General features: G+C 42.2%; 1 protein-coding gene across 1 annotated transcript in view; it reads left to right on the top strand.

The window, feature by feature from the left end:
- Nucleotides 1-21,367, top strand: part of lrrc49 (leucine rich repeat containing 49) — a gene marked incomplete at its 5' end in the record, with an annotated part of 102,001 nt that overhangs the window by 20,243 nt on the left and 60,391 nt on the right. The window contains one exon of the mRNA XM_084055482.1: nucleotides 18,166-18,227. Within this exon, the coding sequence (XP_083911608.1) occupies nucleotides 18,166-18,227 (62 nt within the window). The remainder of the gene's footprint in view (nucleotides 1-18,165; nucleotides 18,228-21,367) is intronic.

Below are 21,367 nucleotides of genomic sequence, written 5' to 3' on the forward strand. Positions count from 1 at the left end.
GATAATCCGGCCAAGAAATCCCAGCCGCGGCTCCCTGCGGCGGCTGAAGCCCGTCCGTCCTCACCACCTTCTACAGAGGAACCATTGAGAGCATCCTCATCGGCTGCGTAACCATCTGGTACGGCAGGGTATCTTCAACAGGGGGTCCGGGACCCCTAGGAGGTCCTCAGAGTTACTACAGGGGGTCCGCCAAATCTTTGTGGGATAAGATTTTTTATTTTACCTTAACCACTTGAACCCTAGCATCCCTTTTCTGAGGAGAACGTTAGCCCAAAAAATAGCCGATCTACAAGCTCACAACGCCTCGCGCTGCGAGGCGTTGTGAGCTTGTAGATCGGCTATTTTTTGGCAAAGAGGTGTTTAGTGTAGAGGGAAAAAATAGCAGACCAAGTAAACAAAAAAAGTTAAATCTGAAACACAATTTTATACAATATAGAGGGGGTCCCTGCTTCGTCTCTCTCTCAGCTAGGGGGTCCTTGGCCTGAAAACGTTGAAGACCCCTGTGGTACGGGATCCACCACTGATCGCCAAGCTCTACACTCTCACTAGAGACTGTCACGCCAGACAGCTGAGCAAACCATCGGTGTCTCTCCCTTCCATCTAAGCCATTTTCCACACTCTGCTCTGTTCGAAAGCCCCCCCCCCGGCCGCTGAGGAGGAGCTCTCCCGCCCCTCACATAATACATGCTTTTTGTCCCCCTGTCATCCGGCAGGATGTTCAGAAGCATCCCATACACAGACTACAAGGTCTGTGCAACATCTTCTTTATCTCTACGCTGTCAGCTTGTTGAACTCACTGCTGTCCCCATCCACTCATCTCCAACGTGGTCCCCACCTCCCCCTTGAGCCTGATTTAGTTGCGGTTAGGTGCGATTTTAGTGACTTAGTTGCGTGCCAGTGTCGTGCTCCAGTAAATAGCAGATCTACAAGCTTGTATATCTGCTATTTACCGCAGGCAACACCAGTGTGCAACTAAGTATAAATCAGGGCTTTACACCACATACTGTTCCCATCCAAACCAAGGAAGTGCCAGACTCTGTACTTCATTCTTTTCTTTCTATGTATCAGTGTTTAGCAATATTACTGTGAGTTCTATGGTAGTACTTTGGGACTGTGGTGTATTACTGTGACTTCTATGGTAGTACTTTGGGACTGTAGTGTATTACTGTCAGGGTTGCATTGAGTTCTATGGTAGTACTTTGAGACTGTGGTGTATTACTGTGAGTTCTATGGTAGTACTTTGGGACTGTAGTGTATTACTGTGAGTTCTATGGTAGTACTTTGGGACTGTAGTGTATTACTGTGAGTTCTATGGTAGTACTTTGGGACTGTAGTGTATTACTGTGAGTTCTATGGTAGTACTTTGGGACTGTAGTGTATTACTGTGAGTTCTATGGTAGTACTTTGAGACTGTAGTGTATTACTGTGAGTTCTATGGTAGTACTTTGGGACTGTAGTGTATTACTGTGAGTTCTATGGTAGTACTTTGGGACTGTAGTGTATTACTGTGAGTTCTATGGTAGTACTTTGGGACTGTAGTGTATTACTGTGAGTTCTATGGTAGTACTTTGGGACTGTGGTGTATTACTGTCAGGGTTGCATTGAGTTCTATGGTAGTACTTTGAACAGGAGCACGCACATGCACAGATTTAAAACAACTTTAAATTCACACCTCAACACAAAGTTAACAAAGGCTGCCGACCGCCGGTTGTCACACCAGCATGAATTAGCATAGGATTAACATAGGAAGGAGCCTAGATGCATATCAATTGTTCATTGTGTGACCTGTGGTGATAGGTGTTAAGCGACGTGTGTGTTACGTCATTAAAATAGAGTGCAACCACTTTCCAATTCAACAATGCAACACTGATTACTGTGACTTCTATAGTAGTACTTTGGGACTGTGGTGTATTACTGCGAGTTCTATGGCAGTACTATGGGACTGGGGTGTAGTACTGTTAAGTTCTATCGTAGTATATGCTTCTATGCTCATACCGTGGGTTCTAGGTGCTGTGTCTGTTTTCTTTCTGTGTAAAGTAGTGAGGCAGCTGTAGTGCGTCTGATCCGCAGGGTCTCTCGTACTAATGCACTGTACAGATGTGACGTCTCAGCCCGGTAATGATTCAAACGCTGGCCTGAGATCGTAAACAGTTCAGCCCCTGTGTCAGCATTAATAGGTGAGGATGGTGCTCAGTCCTTGCGTGCTGTTATATCCTGCGCAGTAACACTTTGCTCTGTGTGTCCCTAATGCTGCCAATAATAACTTGTAAATGAGTCCAACTGTGCTTTGATGGACAGACACACACACACACACACACACACACACACACACACACACACACACACACACACACACACACACACACACTTCCACACATCAACGCAGAAGCACCCTGGCATACCAACATGAAGTGTCATCACGCTGTGTCTCATTAAGGTGTAAAAACCTGTCATCTTGTCATCTCCTTGGCATGAGCCTTCGCTTGGTTACCGGCGTAGTACCTGCTTTGTTTTGATATGACATGTACCCGTTTTCCAGCTCTGTAAAACAAACACATAAATAACATAAATAGAAGCGCTCTGAAAAAGGATCTGAGGAGAAATTTATCTGGTTGCCGTTACCCAGGGAGATGTAGCTCATTACCCACAACCCCCTGCCTGCGAGTGGCTCGGCGCAGGAGAAAGGGGATACGCTGAAAAACAGAAATGCACTCCTCTCGCTTGGTTTCCATAGTTTTGATGTGATAAACAGAGCTGTGTGCATGCCTAAACAGCTTCATTTGTATGCAAATCCCCAAGCCCTCTCCTTCTGCCTCACAGAACGTGGAAAACATAAAAACGGTGTCCAAACGCTGGGTTTTATTTATCTATTTATTTATTTCAATCTCTATTTCATTGAGTTCCAACATGTGTTGTTGTTTGTTTGTTTTTTCAGAAAGAAAACAGTGTCAGAGTGAAGCATATAACTTGCAAATAAGACCTGTAGTCAAAATGTAGGCCTACTACAGCAGTGGTTCTCAAACTTTTTCATGTCAAGGACCCCCAAATTGACACTTATTACCCCGCGGACCCCTATTTGAAAAGATAAGCCAGGGACCCCCATAAGAGAAGGTTTTACGGCTCTCTAGCAGTGATTCTCAACCATTTTAATTTCAAGGACCCCCAGTTTGACATGCATTAGGCTAAAACCAATGTTAATTTAACTCTGAGAGTGTACAATACACTCTCAGAGTTACAGACCCATAAGGGTCCATTTGGTTCCTGTCCATCATTTAGCTGGGGACCCCCTGGAACCCCCTCAAGTATCCCTGGGGGTCCCCGGACCCCACTTTGAGAACCAATGTACTACAGTATATAAATGTAATAGTTGTTCAATATCAGTGTTAGAGTGATCAGGGCCTTGCCTACGTACAGTATATAGTATAATTTAAAATATTTCTAAACATTGTCTATTTGTCTCTCACAGTTGCTTGCCTTGCTTGATGCTTCAAAGATGTGCGTGAAAAACACATCTACTTGTAATTATCAGGTGTAATGTTTTATTGAACGCAGAGGAGGGGAGATGAGTCTCAGCAGTTTCCGGCTCTGTGTAATTAGAAGGATTTGCTGCCAAGCGCTTTTTGAAGGCTCAAACTAAATATATACATACGCATGCAATTCCAGGTGTCGTAAAAGGGTTTTGCCTTTTCAGTCAAGGTGAATACAAAGTAGATTTTTTGACAGCGCAAAAACAGCGTGTGTCGAACAGCAACGTTCAAAGGAGGTTTAAATCCTCCGTGCACTACTGTACGTTGAGCGCAGGTTATCCTCAAATTGTGGACACATTTCTGAATTTGAAGATTGGTACAATAGAGCATACATGGGCAACTGGCGGCCCGGGGGCCACATGCAGCCCCCACCTTCACTTAATGCGTCCCGCAGGTTAATATCGGAATACTGATATATTATTGATTTCAGCTGTTACAATTCCAAACATGCAAACATGACCCGCTTTAATTACTTCAGTCTATAGCTTAATGACTAGTATTACAATTGTATTCTCCTTTCGTCTTTTTTATGTCCAATGTATTTGTATTTTAAGTTCATAAAGTTAACAAAGTAAGTAAATGCATTTGAAATTAAATTAAAATGTTACTTTTCAGGATTCCAATTTAAAAATAGCTAAACAAAAATCTGGATTCCAATTCAAAAGTAGCAAAAATAGCTGGTTTTGCTACTTTTGTGTGACATAGAATGGCCCGACAGTATATGCAATGTGGCCCTCTGGAGTGAGTGTGGAAATATAGTGGCCCTCTCCTTCATCAAAGTTGCCCACCCCTGCAGTATCATGGTGCATATTTTTTTACTGTAATTTAACTCATCCAGTGCCACATGACGTCAAAGACGTCACGTGGCCTGACGCCCCGTGCGCCACATGACGTCAGAGACGTCATGAAAAAAATAAAAAAAATAAAAATGATGATTTGAAGATTTGCTGCTCCATTCACTCTTTGTTTAACTTCTAACTTAAAAAGCCTGTATCTCGGCTCCTAAGCACTTTTTTTTAACAGTGAATTTTAGCTGTGGCACTCAGAGCCAAAATTCCATAAATAAGCTGGGCACTGAATGAGTTAAGAAATTGCAGTATCTTATTTTGAAAGATTATGTTTTATGGGTTTTCTGCTCTATATGACAGCACCATGGAGATCGACCGCAAAGAAAGGGCATGGCAATGGTTTGACAAAGCTGTGTGACACAGGTCACAAGCGTGATGATCAAAGTCATGATGATGTTGGAGATGGGTTTGTGCCAGTGGTGGAAAAAGTACTCAATTGTTTTACTTAAGTAAAAGTATCAATACTGCAATGTAGAAGTACTTAAAGTACCAAAAGTAAAAGTACTAAAACGTTTGAAAATAGCAGATCTACAAGGCTGCATATTTGGTTCACTCTATTTTCCCCCCTACACCGAATCTCTTTGAAGTGTTGCAAGCTTGTAGAACAGCTATTTGGGCCATATGTTCGCCCCAGAATAGGGACACTAGGTTTCATGTAGTCATGCCCATGCTAAAGAGTTGTTTTGCAGTCCACTACATGTATGTCACATGATATTTTTCATGAAAAGTGCCATACAGTAACATTTGTGAGTATATTTATCACATAGGTAGTCCCAGTTAAAAAACGGAGCCCTAAACCTGGCATTGTCAGTGTCACGTGCACAGTGCCTATCTATGCACCTGTGTTTTTACTATAGAGCAACCTTTCATGCTTGTTAGTGTGTGATTGCGTGCAGCTGAGTCTGTAGTGATGAGAGCTACAGTAGTGCTGTGTTTACAGATCAATGACTACGCTAAACACATCTGTCAGCATGAGCAGGATGGGTCTGGGAGGAAGAGGCGAGGACCACACACACACACACACACACACACACACACACACACACACACACACACACACACACACACACACACACACACACACACACACACACACACACACACACACACTGTACATTTGAATCCACAACTACGGGCCGTTCACACTGAGCACTATAGCGATAAGTATTAAAATATAGTTTTAAAAATCTAAATCTAAAAAACACACTCACACTCACACTCACACTCACTCACACTCACACTCACACTCACACTCACACTCACACTCACACTCACACACACACACACACACAAGTGTATCACTACACTTGCGAGGGCATTTATTAATGCCATTTTTAACCCTGACCAAACACCGGAAAATAGAAGATCTATAAGCTCACAACGCGTCTTACAGATCTGCTATTTTCCGGTGCATGACACTGGCACGCATCTAAGTATAAATCATGTTTAACTTTAATTCCAACCCCTAAACCTAACCTCTAAATGTTTAGGAAAATGGTCCTCACACAATATCTATTTCTCAAATTCTACTATACTTGTGGGTACATTTGGTCCTCACAAGTATGGTAACACACACACACACACACACACACACACACACACACACACGCACACGCACACGCACACGCACACAAATAACACATCCTGCCAGGTGATTGACTCTGGTGATCAATTAGGAAGTTTAGAAGAGGAAACCGAACCATATAAATGGACTTTAGTGAAACACTACGTCAGCCCAGCGGTGACATCACCCAGCCTCAGACTGGCCTGCTATATTTAGCATCACACAGGGTGATGGAAGCTGCTGCTGTCTCCACACAGCGTGCCACACACACACACACACGCGCACGCACGCACGCACGCACGCACGCACGCACGCACGCAGATCCAGACACTGAGACGACAAAGTCTGCTCACTGAACATAAAGCAACTGTGTGGCATCATGACTTGCACTGTCCCCCATAATTACAAAGTGAGTGGTATTATATAACCACTTAAGCCATTAAAACTGGGAAAGCATCTGTGTCATTTTAGATTTTAGCGTTGGCTGTTCAAAAATAGCAGATCTACAAACACAGCGTGTCACTACGCGCCGCAAGCTTATACATCTTCTGTTTTTTATTATTTTATTTTTTTAAAAGATTTTTTGGGGTATTTTTCTGCCTTTATTAGATAGTATACAGTAGTCTGAAATGGGGAGAGAGAGGTGGGGAGTGACACGCAGCAAAGGTCATCGGGAATGGGATTGGGATTCACAGGGACGGATTTTTTTGTTTTGTTATGTTCTTAAACTTTTCACTTATAATGACATGCCCAAAAGGTTTGAAAGTGCTTTTGATGATATGGGATGTGACTGTGTGTGTGTGTGTGTGTGTCCTGTCAGAGTTATGCACAGTACTGTATGTAGCCCATTATCTTGGGCACGCAGCATCGACTTCAATCAATTACATCACTGAAGGTTTTTGACCAATCAAATTGTGTGGCAGAAACTATTCATTAAGATCAACATGGTTTCCATAATTCAGGAGCAGACAACTTATGTAACTGTGGGATATTATAGATGCTCTGCTGCTGATTATGTCCAAGTGCGTCAGAACTATTACAGTAAGTGAGGCAGAATTCGGCACAAAATCAGACCCTGGGTGAAAAATGTCATTAGATGTTTCCTGGCAAAAAGATCGTAGCGCGGCACTCGAGCTTGTATATCTGCTTGTATATACTACTGCTTGTACGAGCTTGTATATCTGCTATTTTTATATAGCCAAAGAAATGTTAAAATGACACAGATGCGTTCCCGGTCTCAAAGGGTTAATCTGCTCGTGTGAACGCACCATTAGTGTGTTCTCTGTTACTGAAAACGTTGAAAGCCTGAATGTGATGCAGAAACGGGAGGACACGGCAAAGAAGGGTGTGCTGGGATTTGATCTCTAATACATTAGCTTAACCCCCTGTGATGACCTGTAGCAACGATGTTGAGGCAGTTTTTTTGGTCATACCTTTTTCCTCCGAGGTGGAAAGACTGGTGATGCGAGGTTAGTCATACCTTTGTCAGCTCTGTGTTTACTTACACTAATACACCACTCTTACCTCGATTAAGGCAATATTCTGGTTACTGAAATGTTCATCTAAACAGTAAAAAACATGATCTGATTTCCAAAATCAGGGTATGGTCCTTATCAGGGTAAGCAATCATCAATTCAGAAGGCTGTTTTTTTCCAAATCAATATGATTTATTCGGGCATTTGAACACTTTCCTTTCAGATTTGTCTTTCTTGGTATCTTTAAATGTTATTCCACAATCTGTACAGTATACAGTACTGGCAAAACACCAAACCTCACAAAGTCACGGTCCAAGATGTATGTAATACATCTGCACACATGTTTACTCACTGGAACCCTCACATAGTTTACACATGTTGTACGCATAATTATATGGATTGACCCATTAAGGCCTGAGGTTCCGATTCGACAAAATGTCTTCCAAATCATAAGTTTTTTGAAAAAAACGTATGTTGCTATGTCAGTGGTTCTCAAACACTTTAATTTCAAGGACCCCAAAATGTATATGTATTTGGCCGTGGACCCCCATCTCAAAATATGTTGTTCCAGGGGACCGCCCCAGAAGCAAAGAATAGAGTTAAAAATGTTCGCTTTAAACAATATATATTCATTCAAGATTTGCACACATTTTCACGATTTCTCAAAAATAGCAGATCTACAAGCTCATAGCGCGGCACTCGGTGCCGCGCTATGAGCTTGCATATCTGCTATTTTTGAATAGTCAAAGTGTAAAATAATGCTTTTTAGCTCAAATGAAAAAGTGACACGGATGCGTTCCAGGTCTTAATGGTTTCTAATGGGATAGATTGCATTGCTTCAAAGAGAGATGAGAAGCTGCCAATGTTTATACCGTTTTTCACAGACAGCAAATGTAATCTTTTCCATTTTCAGAAATGACATTAACACCCACAGCCATGATGTTTGATGGGAGTGAGTTTATTTTTTTCCCTTTGTCATAAGAGGAGAATTCGATGAGGCAAAAGAGATGACCTTAACTTGTTTAGTATTCATTCTTAACTCCCCTCTTCAGGATCACCAAAAATAGCGATCTGTGGTGATGGATCCACAGGATGTTATATGTGAGATCATATGAGATTTAAAAATAGATCTCCGGTATATTCCATCAAGCTCGGGCATGACCACAGCACACGTCAAGTCTGCCGAAACCCGAGAGCATCCATCACAGGTGTCAGCCATTGTTTGGATACATTTCATTTCCTAGATTTAAATGGATCCTCTGACGTAGCCTACTTTGAATTGAATGAGGCAAAGCCTTGCACAAGAAGCGGATGACTTCATTGCATTTAATGCATTGTCCCACGCTCTTTATCTGACAGTGATGCCCAGTTCAGTTTCCCAACCTGTCATGATCTTATGCAGAGCAGGATGATATTGCAAAAGATTTTTTTTAGCTAATGATTAACTGCAAGAAATGGTCAATGCCTGTAGCCGGCGGAGCCTGTGGAAATGCTAAGAATTTGGAAATACTTGAACAGATCAGAAGGTTGAATGTACTGTAGAGCATAACTGCGCAAAGCTAACAAACATGCCATCAACCATTTTTTACTAGCTTGCAAAGCACGCTGGTCTAAGAAGAGACTGAGTCTGGTCAACACTTTCTAGACACTTTTTCATCATTGGCTGCCCTTTAAGCCAATGGGGATACTTTCCCATACTCTAAACTCCCAAGCTATGGTACAAGCGAAGAGGGAAATAGCAAGAGTCGCATTCTCCGGTTTACTTCCCGTTTCTGCGTGACGTAGGTGGACGCCTTTTTAGGAGACAGGAAGCAGCTTGGAGTCTATTGATTCCAATGGAAGAGTGAACGTGAACACAGCTTCTGAACCATTCTTTAGCTCCATGGTTACTGAACTAAATATTGGACCCAATCGTCACAAGACACACAATATGTACAAGAATTTCATACTAAAATGGCTTTTTTTTGTGTGACACAAATGAGGAGAAAATCAACTTTGTTATCGACTTTTCTCTATCCCAGCAACCCACTCTCGCGAGATTTGGGAAGATATCTGAAGGGTCCATCTCGAAGCAAACCACGCCTACTTAGGAGACCATTTGTAGGATTTGTGTACTACTTCGCCTGAATCGCCTCTAGTGGCTCCAATGGAGATTGTGTATCTTGCTAAATTAACAATCTTTGGGTACTAGACACGCCACTCACCTCTATGGCAGTGTTGCCAGATTCTGCGAGAGAAATAAGCAGCAGGTCTAAGCCAATGGGGAGCCACTAGAAGTGTTGCCAGATTCTGCGAGACAAATCAGAGAAAACAGATAGCCGCGTACACAGGAGTCTATTTGAAAGTTCTCATAGTACCTCTCCACTCCCACAGTCTTGTGTGGAGTGGCTGGTGGTTACTGTAGCCTGCTCAACCAGCCACAAAAAAACAATCAGGCTAGTGTAATGCATGATGATTTATACTTTACGCAACCGAGTATAAATCAGGCATAACTGTGAAAGTGGTTTGTGAATTGTTGGATTCCACCCGCCGCTGTGGAATGATGAACACTCATACTGACTTCCCATAGCAAGAATAGCAGATCTAAAAGCTCACAATGTGAATTTGTAGAATGGCTATTTTGTTTATTTTTGAAATTTTGAAAATGACTCAGACATAACATAACTATATAGTTCACTATGACTGAGACATAACCATATATAGAGCTCACTATGACTCAGTCTTCTGTCCACTGTTAGTGGGCATTATGGCCAGCATTGGCCACCTAGTGGTAGTTTTGTATGTAGGTTTTGTTTTGCACCATGTGATTTTTTTTTGAACCTTTGAGCTTGCCATAGTTTCTCAATCTGTGTTCAGTGTTTACAAGACAGCAGAGGAGAGAGCATACTATGAACCTGTTCTTTTGACAAGCCTTGGAAAATATATGCCTGTAAGCCCATTCTATTGGTTTTCTTGAAGTTTAGCTTTCTTCTAGTCTAGTCTATTTTGTGATGTTTATCCAAATACTATTGAACCTACATGAAGCTAAATGTTATGTTTTATGTTTGAAGCTGGCTGAAGCCAAATAAGGGCAGAATACTCAGACATAACCAAATATAGAGTTCCCACTGCAGCTACACCCAAATATGGTCATGCAGAGTGTACAAATGTACACTCTTCAAGTGTATTTGTGTTTGTACACTTTCAGAGTTACACACCCATAAGGGGCCATTTGGAACTCCCTCAAGATACAGTACCATGAGGGTCCCTGGACCACACTTTGAGATCCATTGGTGTAGCAGAGTGTTTCCAGTGAGCCAACATGCAAAAATATCAGCACCACCTGACTCTGTTTGACCAGAATGGAACAGAGCCTTCATTAGTATAAAATTGGTAAGACCTGTGAAGGAAGTAAGGAAGAGGCAAATTATTTTTCCACTTCGGTTGCTGTGCGGTTGCTGTGCCTCGCTTCTAGCTTCTAGCTTCATTGGTTCTTCAACTTCAGCAAGCCTCACTTCTAGCTTCAGGAAATGTCTCAGCAGGAAGACAGGAAATATCCTTTCAGGGTGATGATACTGAGTGAGGTCCAAAACTAAATGAGATTTCCTAACCTACAGTAAGAGAAACTAATAAACTACTCGCCACCTATAAGGCACTGAACAATCTGGCTCCCCCCTACCTCTTCGACCTCCTCAAACGTCATGTCCCCTCCTGCTCCTTCAGGTCTGGTGACGTCAGAACCTCCTTGAAGTACCGTACCTCCTGGGGTGATAGGACTTTTGCTTCTGCCGCCCCAACACTCCCCAATAGTCTCAGAGAAGCCCCCACCCTCCGAACCTTCAAAACCCACCTCTTCAATATGGCTTTCCCCAGCTAACTGCACACCCCCCTGTCTCACCATTCCACTTTTTATTGATTTTAATTCCTTAGGCTTAGCCTTTTCTCTGTGTTTTTTCCCTATAGATTTTCTTTTGTTCTCCCCCCCCTCCCCCATGTAAAGCGTCTTTGGGTACTTAGAAAAGCGTTATCTAAATTTGAGATATTATTCTCTCCGCCAGGAGAGTTTGTTTTCACTTTTTGAAACTGGGACTAACATTGGTCAAGCCACGTGACACGTGACAATACGGTGAAATAGTGTGATCCGATTGGCTAGTGACGTATAGCGGCCTATAAAATACATCTGTCACTTTGAAAGAGTCTGTGCCTCTTTCAAAGTGAGGTAAGACAGTTCCAACAATCCTGCATGCAAAGCAGATACTTTAATTAAGCTAAAGCCTCTCTAGATGGGAAGGCCTCGATCCTACAAATGCTTAGTTAACAGCTAAGCGCCCAAGCCAGCGAGCATGATTTCGAGTTGACATGGCTGAGAAATGGACAGATAGGACACTTACACAGACAGGAGGGATAGGACACTTACATAGACAGGACGGATAGGACACTTATACAGACAAGACGGATAGGACACTTATACAGACAGGACGGATAGGACACTTATACAGACAGGACGGATCGGACACTTATACAGACAGGATGGATAGGACAGTTAAATGGCAGATACTACAACAATTGGATAGGACACTTACACAGACAGGACAGATAGGACACTTACACAGACAGGACGGATAGGACACTTACATAGACAGGACGGATAGGACACTTATACAGACAGGAGGGATAGGACACTTATACAGACAGGACGGATCGGACACTTATACAGACAGGACGGATAGGACAGTTAGAACATAAGAATTAGAACATTCCCAACATTCCCAACACAAGTCTTCTGGCGGAGAGTTGTGCTCCGAGGAGCACTTTTTCTAGTTACTATTATTATCAAACTGATTAAAGGTAGGGTAAGTGATTTTCTTTGGTTAAAATAAGTGAAATAAATAGCTCTATATTCTGATAGTACTCATTGCTATAGAGTGTTTGTTCAGTAACAGGAGTCTCCTTGTCTCTCCAGCACTTTATTAAACTGAAAATGCATTTTCATTTCAGTTTCATTTCCAATTTTATCCAATCAGGACAGAGAACTCAATCAGGATATAGATTAAACAAGTGAAATTGGAAGTGATGACACTAAGAAATGAGCAGACAAAATTGGAACTGGAACACTATAAAAATGAAGCTTAAAAATTGTAATGTAAAATGTATTTTCTGTTTATTAAAGAGCTGGAGAGACGGGGAGACTCCTGTTACTGAACAAACACTCTATAGCAATGATTACTATCAGAATATAGTGCTTTAACCTTTTAACAAAATACTTTTTGTTTTAACCAAAAAAGATCACTTACCCTACCTTTAATTTTGTGTTATTGACATCCAACTCTTTGAAAACGTTCCCGTGACAGACTTGGATGTGCAGACTCTCTGCACGGGAAAGCCCCCTTCTGTGTTTAATAAGTGGAGAGAAGTGTTTTCCTTTGTTGTTCATGATTTGTGTGACTGGTAATGAGTCTTTTAATGGAGGCTGCTTTTTCATTTGGTCCTCTGAGCACAACATGTGTTATTCATGGAGTCACTGAACTACGAACACTTACCATGGTAGGACTACTGGAAACAACAACTAAGTATATTGATGCCACCAGATGCCCAACTGGGCCCAGTTGCACCACCTCACACTAAGTTCAAACTTAGCCTAGTTATAGCTTAAATGGCTTTTAAAAAAGCCATTTAACCCATAGCCGGGAAAGTATCTTTAATTTTTAGATTTCTTTGGCTATTTTTTTTAAATGTGAATTTTTTTGCAAATCTTTAAATATATACATATTTTTTAAAATACATATATTTAAAGATTTTCACACATTTTCATGATTTTTCCAAAAATAGCAGATCTACAAGCTCATAGCGCGGCACGGCCAAATAAATCTAAAATGACAGAGATGCTTTCCCGGATTGAATGTGTTTAAAGGACAACTTTGTTTTTTTACAAGCAAGGTTTATGTTTTAGATTGTAATTAAAGTAAATAAAAGAGGAGTGTTAACATTTTTAAATGTACTGCTTTCTATAGTTTTAGCAATTTTCGCGATATTTTTTACAGTGGGCGGGGGCATTCTGTCCGGTGGCTAAATATGTCTTTTTTTACACAATAACCCGGCGTTTTCTTTATTATTATTTACAGTAGCTCTTCTAGCCCCCAATAACTCACATCTGGCCATCAAAGACCACAGGAACTTTTTTATAGTGTAAAAAAGGCATATTTAGCCACCTGACAGAATGCCCCCGCCCACTGTAAAAAATATCGCAAAAATTGCTAAAACTATAGAAAGCAGTAAATGAAAAAAAAAGAACACTCATCTTTTATTTACTTTAATTACAAGCTAAAATATAACCCTTAGTATAAACCAAAGTTGTCCTTTAAGCAATAACTAGGCTTAAGTTTGAACTTTGGTGACTGTTAGTCACCAAATAGTCCTTGTATACTGTTGTAACATTGGCACCCTGGCAAATGTAAACACATCTAAAAGGTACATAGGGCTTAGGTGTGGTTCAGTTCAGTCAGATAACTCACGGATAGATTGAAACTAATATTTTATTCATAGAACGTAAATACAAGTGTGAATATTATATTTTATCTTGGCGTTCAGGCTCTGCAAATGTTTTTTTTCTCCCTGCTCAGCACATTTAGACAACCATCATTAACCATTAAGAGCAGGGAGGTAGATATACAATAACGACCTCCCATGGGGAACAGAACTATTAGCAGAGCTGGTGGTGTTGGGGTGGTGGTGGGAGCAAACGGGTGCATCCTACCAACAGACCAGAGACTCTGACAGCAGGAGGACGAGCAGAGACTGAGGTGTGCTTAAATAACCCACCACATTGCTCAGCTGATTGACACACATGGGTCTTGGCTCAACACTGTTGTAGAGTGTAATGATAACACATCCATATACACCCACATAGTAATGAACATGTGTGTGTGTCTCCCTGAACTAGCTCACATGCTACACATCATTTCATCCAAAATACAAAAAAAAAGAGAAAAATACAAGAAAGAGTCCTCTTACTGTACTGTAACTGTACATGTCATGCTAGAGTAGTATCAGTGTAATAATAATAATAATAATAATAATAATAAACTTTATTTGTATAGCACCTTTCATGACATGAAATGCAGCGCGAAGTGCTTTACAGAGCAAGAATACAGTTAGTTACAACCAATTTAACAATAAAGCAAACAAAAATAAAATAAAATAAAAGCAAAAGCATAAAACAACATTAAAATAGGCAATACAGTGAGGACTTAAAAATCAACCAAAAAATCAGCTAAAAGCAAGAGTGAAGAAGTAGGTCTTGAGCTGTGCTTTAAAGCTATCGACAGAGGCTGCCTGTCTTAGGTGTAATGGGAGTTTATTCCACACTGTTGGTCCGTAAAAGCAGAATGCTGCTTCACCGTATTTTTTATATGTAGGCACCTCGAGCAGGTCAGCACTTAATGTGCAGAGGTTTGGAGAATGAGACATAGAGATGTCTATCGTCACTCGTCACACCAACACAAAGGGGCTCAATAACATTTAGTTTGTGATGCTCAAAAAGCCAAAAATCACATTTGAAAAACTCCACAGCGATGTGTCTTTTCTGAAATCATGACACGGTTACTCAGTTACCATAAATCACAGACCTGGCTGTGAACAGTTACCGAGTATTTTCTACTGAATTATGCCCGGCAACTGTCTATTGAAGGAATAGCAATAGCATAGAAGGAAGCACTGATTTTCTTTCTTTGTAGCTCCATTGTGTTGGGCTGATAGCAGAAAACACTTCAGTAACATTTTCCAAACCTCAGCAAATCACTCTGAACGACTGAAGGTAACCGGATGGATAGATAGCGCTCTGGGTAAATACTATGAAAGTGACTTCAAAGATTTAGTTGAAATTGTTCAGAATGAACCTTAATCCTCACTGATTTGATTCATGCACATAGTAAGGAGAGGTTGTCCTCATTTATCAGTTATGTGACAGAGTTGTTGGATACAGTGTTCTACTTGGTCTTGTGACTCACGTTCAGTGGTGTAAAGTAACTCAGTACATTTACTCAAGTACTGTACTTAAGTAACATTTTGAGTTACTTTTACTTTACTGGAGTATTTCCAATTTTCAATACTTCTACTCCACTACATCTCAGAGGCAAATATTATACTTTTACTCCACTACACTTATTTCAAAACTTTAGTTACTTTGCAGATATAAATTATGATATTATGAAACGCACATTAACCACTTTAGCCCTATTTTATACCTAGGCTATGTTCAAACATTTTAGCACTTTTACTTTTGATTACTTTACTTTTGGTTACTTTACTTTTGGTACTTTAAAGGTAGGGTAAGTGATATTTTTTGGTTAAAACAAAAGGTATTTTGTTAAAAGGTTAAAGCACTATATTCTGATAGTAATCATTGCTATAGAGTGTTTGTTCAGTAACAGGAGTCTCCCTGTCTCTCCAGCTATTTAATAAACAGAAAATACATTTTTCGGTAGGTGTCAAAATCTCAGCCAATCAGGAGAAAGTACCCATTTTTAAGCTTAATTTGTTTAGTGTTCCAGTTCAAATTTTGCCTGCTCATTTCTTAGTGTCATCACTTCCAACTTGTCCAACCAGGACAAGTTCTCTGTCCTGGTTGGATAAAATTGGAAATGAAACTGAAACTGAAATGAAAATGCATTTTCTGTTTTATAAAGAGCTGGAGAGACAAGGAGACTCCTTTTACTGAACAAACACTCTATAGCAATGAGTACTATCAGAATATAGAGCTATTTAACAATTATTTTAACCAACGCAAATCACTTACCCTACCTTTAAGTACATTTTGATACCAATACTTTTGTACTTTTACTAAATTAAAAAAAAGTAAATTTTGAATTCCAGACTTTTTCCGTAACAGAGTACTTCTACATTGCAGTATTGATACTTTTACTTAAGTAAAACATTTGCGTACTTTTTCCACCACTGCTCACGTTATAGTCAGAGTTCAGTGCTGAGTGAGGGTGGACATGGGCAGCTGTAGTCTAGTCTTTTTCTGTCTTTGCCATGATGACCCAACCCAATGTAGTTAATTATTCATAATATACAGCTGGTAATGTATTGAACCTAGTGTTCTCTAGAGCCTGCTGTCCCAATAACCTCTCTGTTACCCCCCCTTTACGGCTCCCCCCAATACTTCATAACCACGTCTCTCTTGCCACTCTCCCACCTAAACCTAAAACCTATCCGACCTCAAACTGTCATCACCCGATGAAACCTTTAACCCAGGGGTCTTCAACAGGGGGTCCGGGACCCCTAGGGGGTCCTCAGAGCTACTATAGGGTGTCCGCCAAATCTTTGTGTGATAGGATTTAGTTTTTTTACATTAACCACTTGAACCCTAAAATTCCTTTTCTGAGGGGAACATTAGCCAAAAATAGCAGATCTGCAAGCTCTCAACGCCTCGCACTGCGAGGCGTTGAGAGCTTGTAGATCGGCTATTTTTTGGCAAAGAGGCTATAGGTCTAGAGGGAAAAAATAGCAGACTAAGTAAAAAAAAAACTTAAATCCGAAACACAATTTTATACAATATAGAGGGGGTCCCTGCTTCATCTCTCTCTCAGTTAGGGGGTCCTTGGCCTGAAAACGTTGAAGACCCCTGCTTTAACCCCTCCTCCTCTCGCTCTTCTTCTATCCTCTCCTCTCGTCCCTCCCCTGATTCCTTCCCCCTCCCTCCCTCCCTCTCAACAGCTGACTCTGCAACCTCCTCCTTCCTCTCTCTCTCTAGTTCTGGGCTCTAACATGTCATTTGAATGGAGCCTGGCAGGTTGGTTAGTGCTGTGGAAGGCAAGGCGGGCAAAGAAGAGAGGTTGGCGTCTGCAATATGGTCTGACGCTGACGCAGCTCCCCGGGGCTATACTCCTGGGAGCGTCCTCTCTCCCCTTTGCTGCTATACGATGGATGCTCAGCCCTCTCCCCCTGGCCCCTGCTGCTACTTAACATGCCATCTTCATTTTCATCTCTTTAGATGGAGCCACTGATGATGTTGCCTGTGCGTGCGTGCGTGCGTGTCTGTGTGTGTCATCTTTAACCTTCCAGCCAGCTGGCTGCCCTCACAGTCTTCCTCCTAGTTTAAAAGCCTCCATTGATTCTGCTCCCACATGACACAGCCAACCTCTGGAACAATAGAAAATCAATTCACACTGAATTTACTATTCAGATGTATTTCTGCCATGCCCTGCCTGCTGGCTCTTTGTTCCTGGGTATAGTTAGCTCAGCTAGCTGCTACAGTATCTGCTTGTGTGTGTGTGTGTGTGTGTGCGTGCACGTGTGTGTGTGTGTGTGTGTGTGTGTGTGTGTGTGTGTGTGTGTGTGTGTGAGCTCCTTGCAGCAGGGGGGATCTCTGCATTAGCGCAGCTCTCTGTTTCTCTCCTTCCCCACACGCCTCCTCAGTCCTTTCCTCTCTCCTCCACCCCTCCCTCCCTCCCTCCCTCCCTCCCCCGCCCTTCCCCTCTGCAGACGAAGCAGCAGCGGCAGCGTGCAGCAGCGTGAGCGTGTGTGTGTGCGTGCGTGCGACGCGCGCATGGCTGGACGGGGCTGTGTGCCAGAGCTGGGAGCTGTGCAAGGTGACTGGTGAGAGAGAGAACGGTAGAAAGGGATGGGGAGGTCTGAGTCGCTAAGCTCCTGTCCTCCTCACTAATGCCTTCTCCCCCCTTCCTCATCCTTCTATCTCCTTCTCACCTCCATCATCTCCCTCTCCTCTCCTCTCTCTCTCTCTCTCTCTCTCTCCTCTGCTCGTTGTGTAGACCGAGGTGGACCGACTGCCCTGCTTGCAGCGCCTCTTTCTGAGCTGCAACGACATCACCAGGTAAGAAGCTGTGGGCTGCAGCTGATGCTTAACCCCCTCCTCTCCGCAGGGCTGTAATTCAAACACAGGGGACGTGATGCAGCCCGGCCGGGCCGGTGCCGGCGTAAGCAGCAATGTCCCCTCCCTTGTTGTCACTGTGCTGTGGGGCTGGGCCCGGCCCGGACAACGTGCTGCAGCAGCAGCAGCAGGAAGGAAACGCGGTCATAAAGGAGATGGGATCGCTGTCACTGAGACAGAAGTGTCTGTTTTAAGCCTGCGTGATGCAGACGACATGACGCTGTTTGTTAGTCACTAGTTAGCATGCTTGTTAGCAGAAGTATAGTACCAGGCAGGAGCCGCTGCAGTGGTTTGAGTCATTCATCCATCCATCCATTCATCCATTCATCCGTTTCCTGGCATGGAATGAATAAATGACGCTGGATGAATGAGGGTTTCGGAAGTAGAGCAGCAGCGGTTGCTAGGAGAAGGCGTGTGAATGCGTGGTCCGCTTTAAGATGCTTATAGCGGAAACATAGTTCCCTGGGCGCACATGGAGAGACACACACACACACACACACACACACACACACACACACACACACTATAGCACCAGGCGCACACACAACAAATACTGCACAGTTACACATACTTTTTCTGATCCAAGTAGAATCAGTGGAGTTCAATATTAGAGTTCCTCTCCCTCCAGCTGCCCTGAGGCTAGCGGAGGCTGCCTCAGTGCCCTCATCTCTCTCTCTGGGACACTCAGAGTAGGACATCGGTGTCACTGCCAAGGCCAGCCTACTGTGTGTCACCTTGTCCTCCAAGTCTGTCTAACGTGACACGTCAAGCTAGCGTACTACTCTGCTGTCTCCAGAATCCATGTTTTCTGTTGTTACACGGTATGCTAAATAATAACTTGATTTCAGATATGTGTGTCCTCCTCAGCTTTTACCCATTAAGACCTGGAACTGTGTCATTTTTAGATTTGAGCAAAAAAAGCATTATTTTACACTTTGGGCTATTCAAAAATAGCAGATATACAAGCTCATAGCGCGGCACCGAGTGCCGCGCTACGAGCTTGTAGATCTGCTATTTTTGAAAAATCGTGAAAATGTGTGCAAATCTTTGAATATAAATACTTTTAAAGCGAACATTTTTAACTCAAATCTTTGCTTCTGGGGGGTCCCTGGAACAACATATTTTGATGGGGGTCCGCGGCCAAATACATATAATTTTGGGGGTCCTTGACATGAAAAAGTTTGAGCACCACTGACATAGAAACGTACGTTTTTCAGAAAACAGTTGAGATTTAGGAGACGTGTAGAATCGGCTTCAGGTCTCAATGGGTTAAATGTTCTTTCCCCCCCAGAGAGAGATTATTCTACTACAGTGACGAATTAGGGAGCACATTTTACCGCTGCATTTTCTGACATTTGAGGCTATCGTTCTTCTTAACATACAAACATGCATTATAGAATGTGTCTACCTTTTGGACTTGCATACAGTAATTGTGATAGGCTAACAGTTTGCATTCTGTTGCCAGGCAGAGGAAGGGAGAGTGAGAGAGAGAGAGAGAGTGAGGGAAAAGGAGAGCAGACATGCCTGGTTTAGGCAGGCATAGACCAGTGGAGCTCTAGTTCCAGAGATCATTATCACAAATTAGAACGATATATTATCTGTGATTCACCAGCCTCACACAGCGTTGTGGAGCTTTGCATATCTTTCCTTGCCACAGGCCTGCTTCTACAGCAGTGTTTTCCAAACATAGGGACCCCCTATGTTCCCCATTATGTCCACAGCCCATTTTGTGTTGTGCACCTGTTTTTATGGGTCATGAATAAATAGCCCTTTTCTGTTTTCATTTTTTTGTACCTTTCCTACAAAAAAGTAAAAACATTTTCCAGAAATCTTGTAAAAAACAATGTCATTACATTTTCAGAAAATTCAAAAAATAGCAGATCTATAAGCTCGCTTCACGTTGCACCGTGATGCAATGTATGTTTGTTTATCAGCTATTTACCCTATTTTTTTAAATAAAGGGCTTAAGTGGTTAATTCATAATGTATTTTTGTATGTTTGGGTCAGCGGGGAGACACTTTTTTGGGGTCGTCTCGAGCTCAAAAACATTTGGTAACCCCTGATATTATATCTACTGTAACTGAGTGTGGGATCAGCTCTGCTCTGTTGCTTGTGTGCTGCCAGGCTGACAGTCTGCCATGTCAATTTAGCATAGCTCTTTGTGGTCCAAGGCAAGCCTGGATTAAAGCTTAAATCATCAAAAGGCATAGTTGCGGAAACCTCTTACTTGACTCATACCGCCGATGACTCTGGTGTGTGTGTGTGTGTGTGTGTGTGTGTGTGTGTGTGTGTGTGTGTGTGTGTGTGTGTGTGTGTGTTTGTGGTGTGTGTGTGGGTAACCTACAGCCTACACTGGAGTTTAGTTTACTAATTACTCATAAGTTACTTAAAGGTTTGGATTCAGGAACAAGGATTAAGCCCTAAACCAGTGTAAATCAGTTTTAATGTTTAATCATGTTGCACAACTTTTTAAGCATGGATTCAATCTAACCCAAGTTTAATTTAAACTGATTTCGATTTCACTTTAAACAGGAATTAATTTGAATCAGATTGCTCCAAGATTCTAGTCTCACTCTTAAACCATAATCAAAGATGAATTGTAAACTGTCACTTGAGGTGGTTTATCTAGGATGGCAGAACCTCAGAGGAAAATCCTCACAGGAATATGAGGGATAGGCTTAACCACTTTGAGTTTGATGAGGAGGGAGGGGGAGATTATGTTTTCGCCCCAGTCTGTGTGTGTTTGTATGTGTGTGTGTGTGTGTCCGTTTTATGAGTCTTAGCTGTGTGCAGCTAATCTCGGACACCGCTTGGACATCGGCGTGAAAATATACATGCACATTCCCCATTAGGCCAAGGAAGACACTCCCTGCTAGATTTTTCAACTCAGCCTCATGGTAACGCTATAACAGGCAGTTTTACGTTTTGGCCTATAACTAACTCACTCTTGAATCGTAGGCCGTACAATCAAAATGTCCCCCCCCCTGGATTCCTTGGATCATGACACAACTCTCCATATTCAGCCAAACTAGATTCCCCACCATTTCACATTTTCCTCAAAACACACCTCTAAAACAAATCTT

The sequence above is a fragment of the Gymnoscopelus microlampas genome (genome assembly GCF_963454915.1).
Source record: "Gymnoscopelus microlampas genome assembly, chromosome: 1".
NCBI classification, from domain to species: Eukaryota; Metazoa; Chordata; class Actinopteri; order Myctophiformes; family Myctophidae; genus Gymnoscopelus; species Gymnoscopelus microlampas.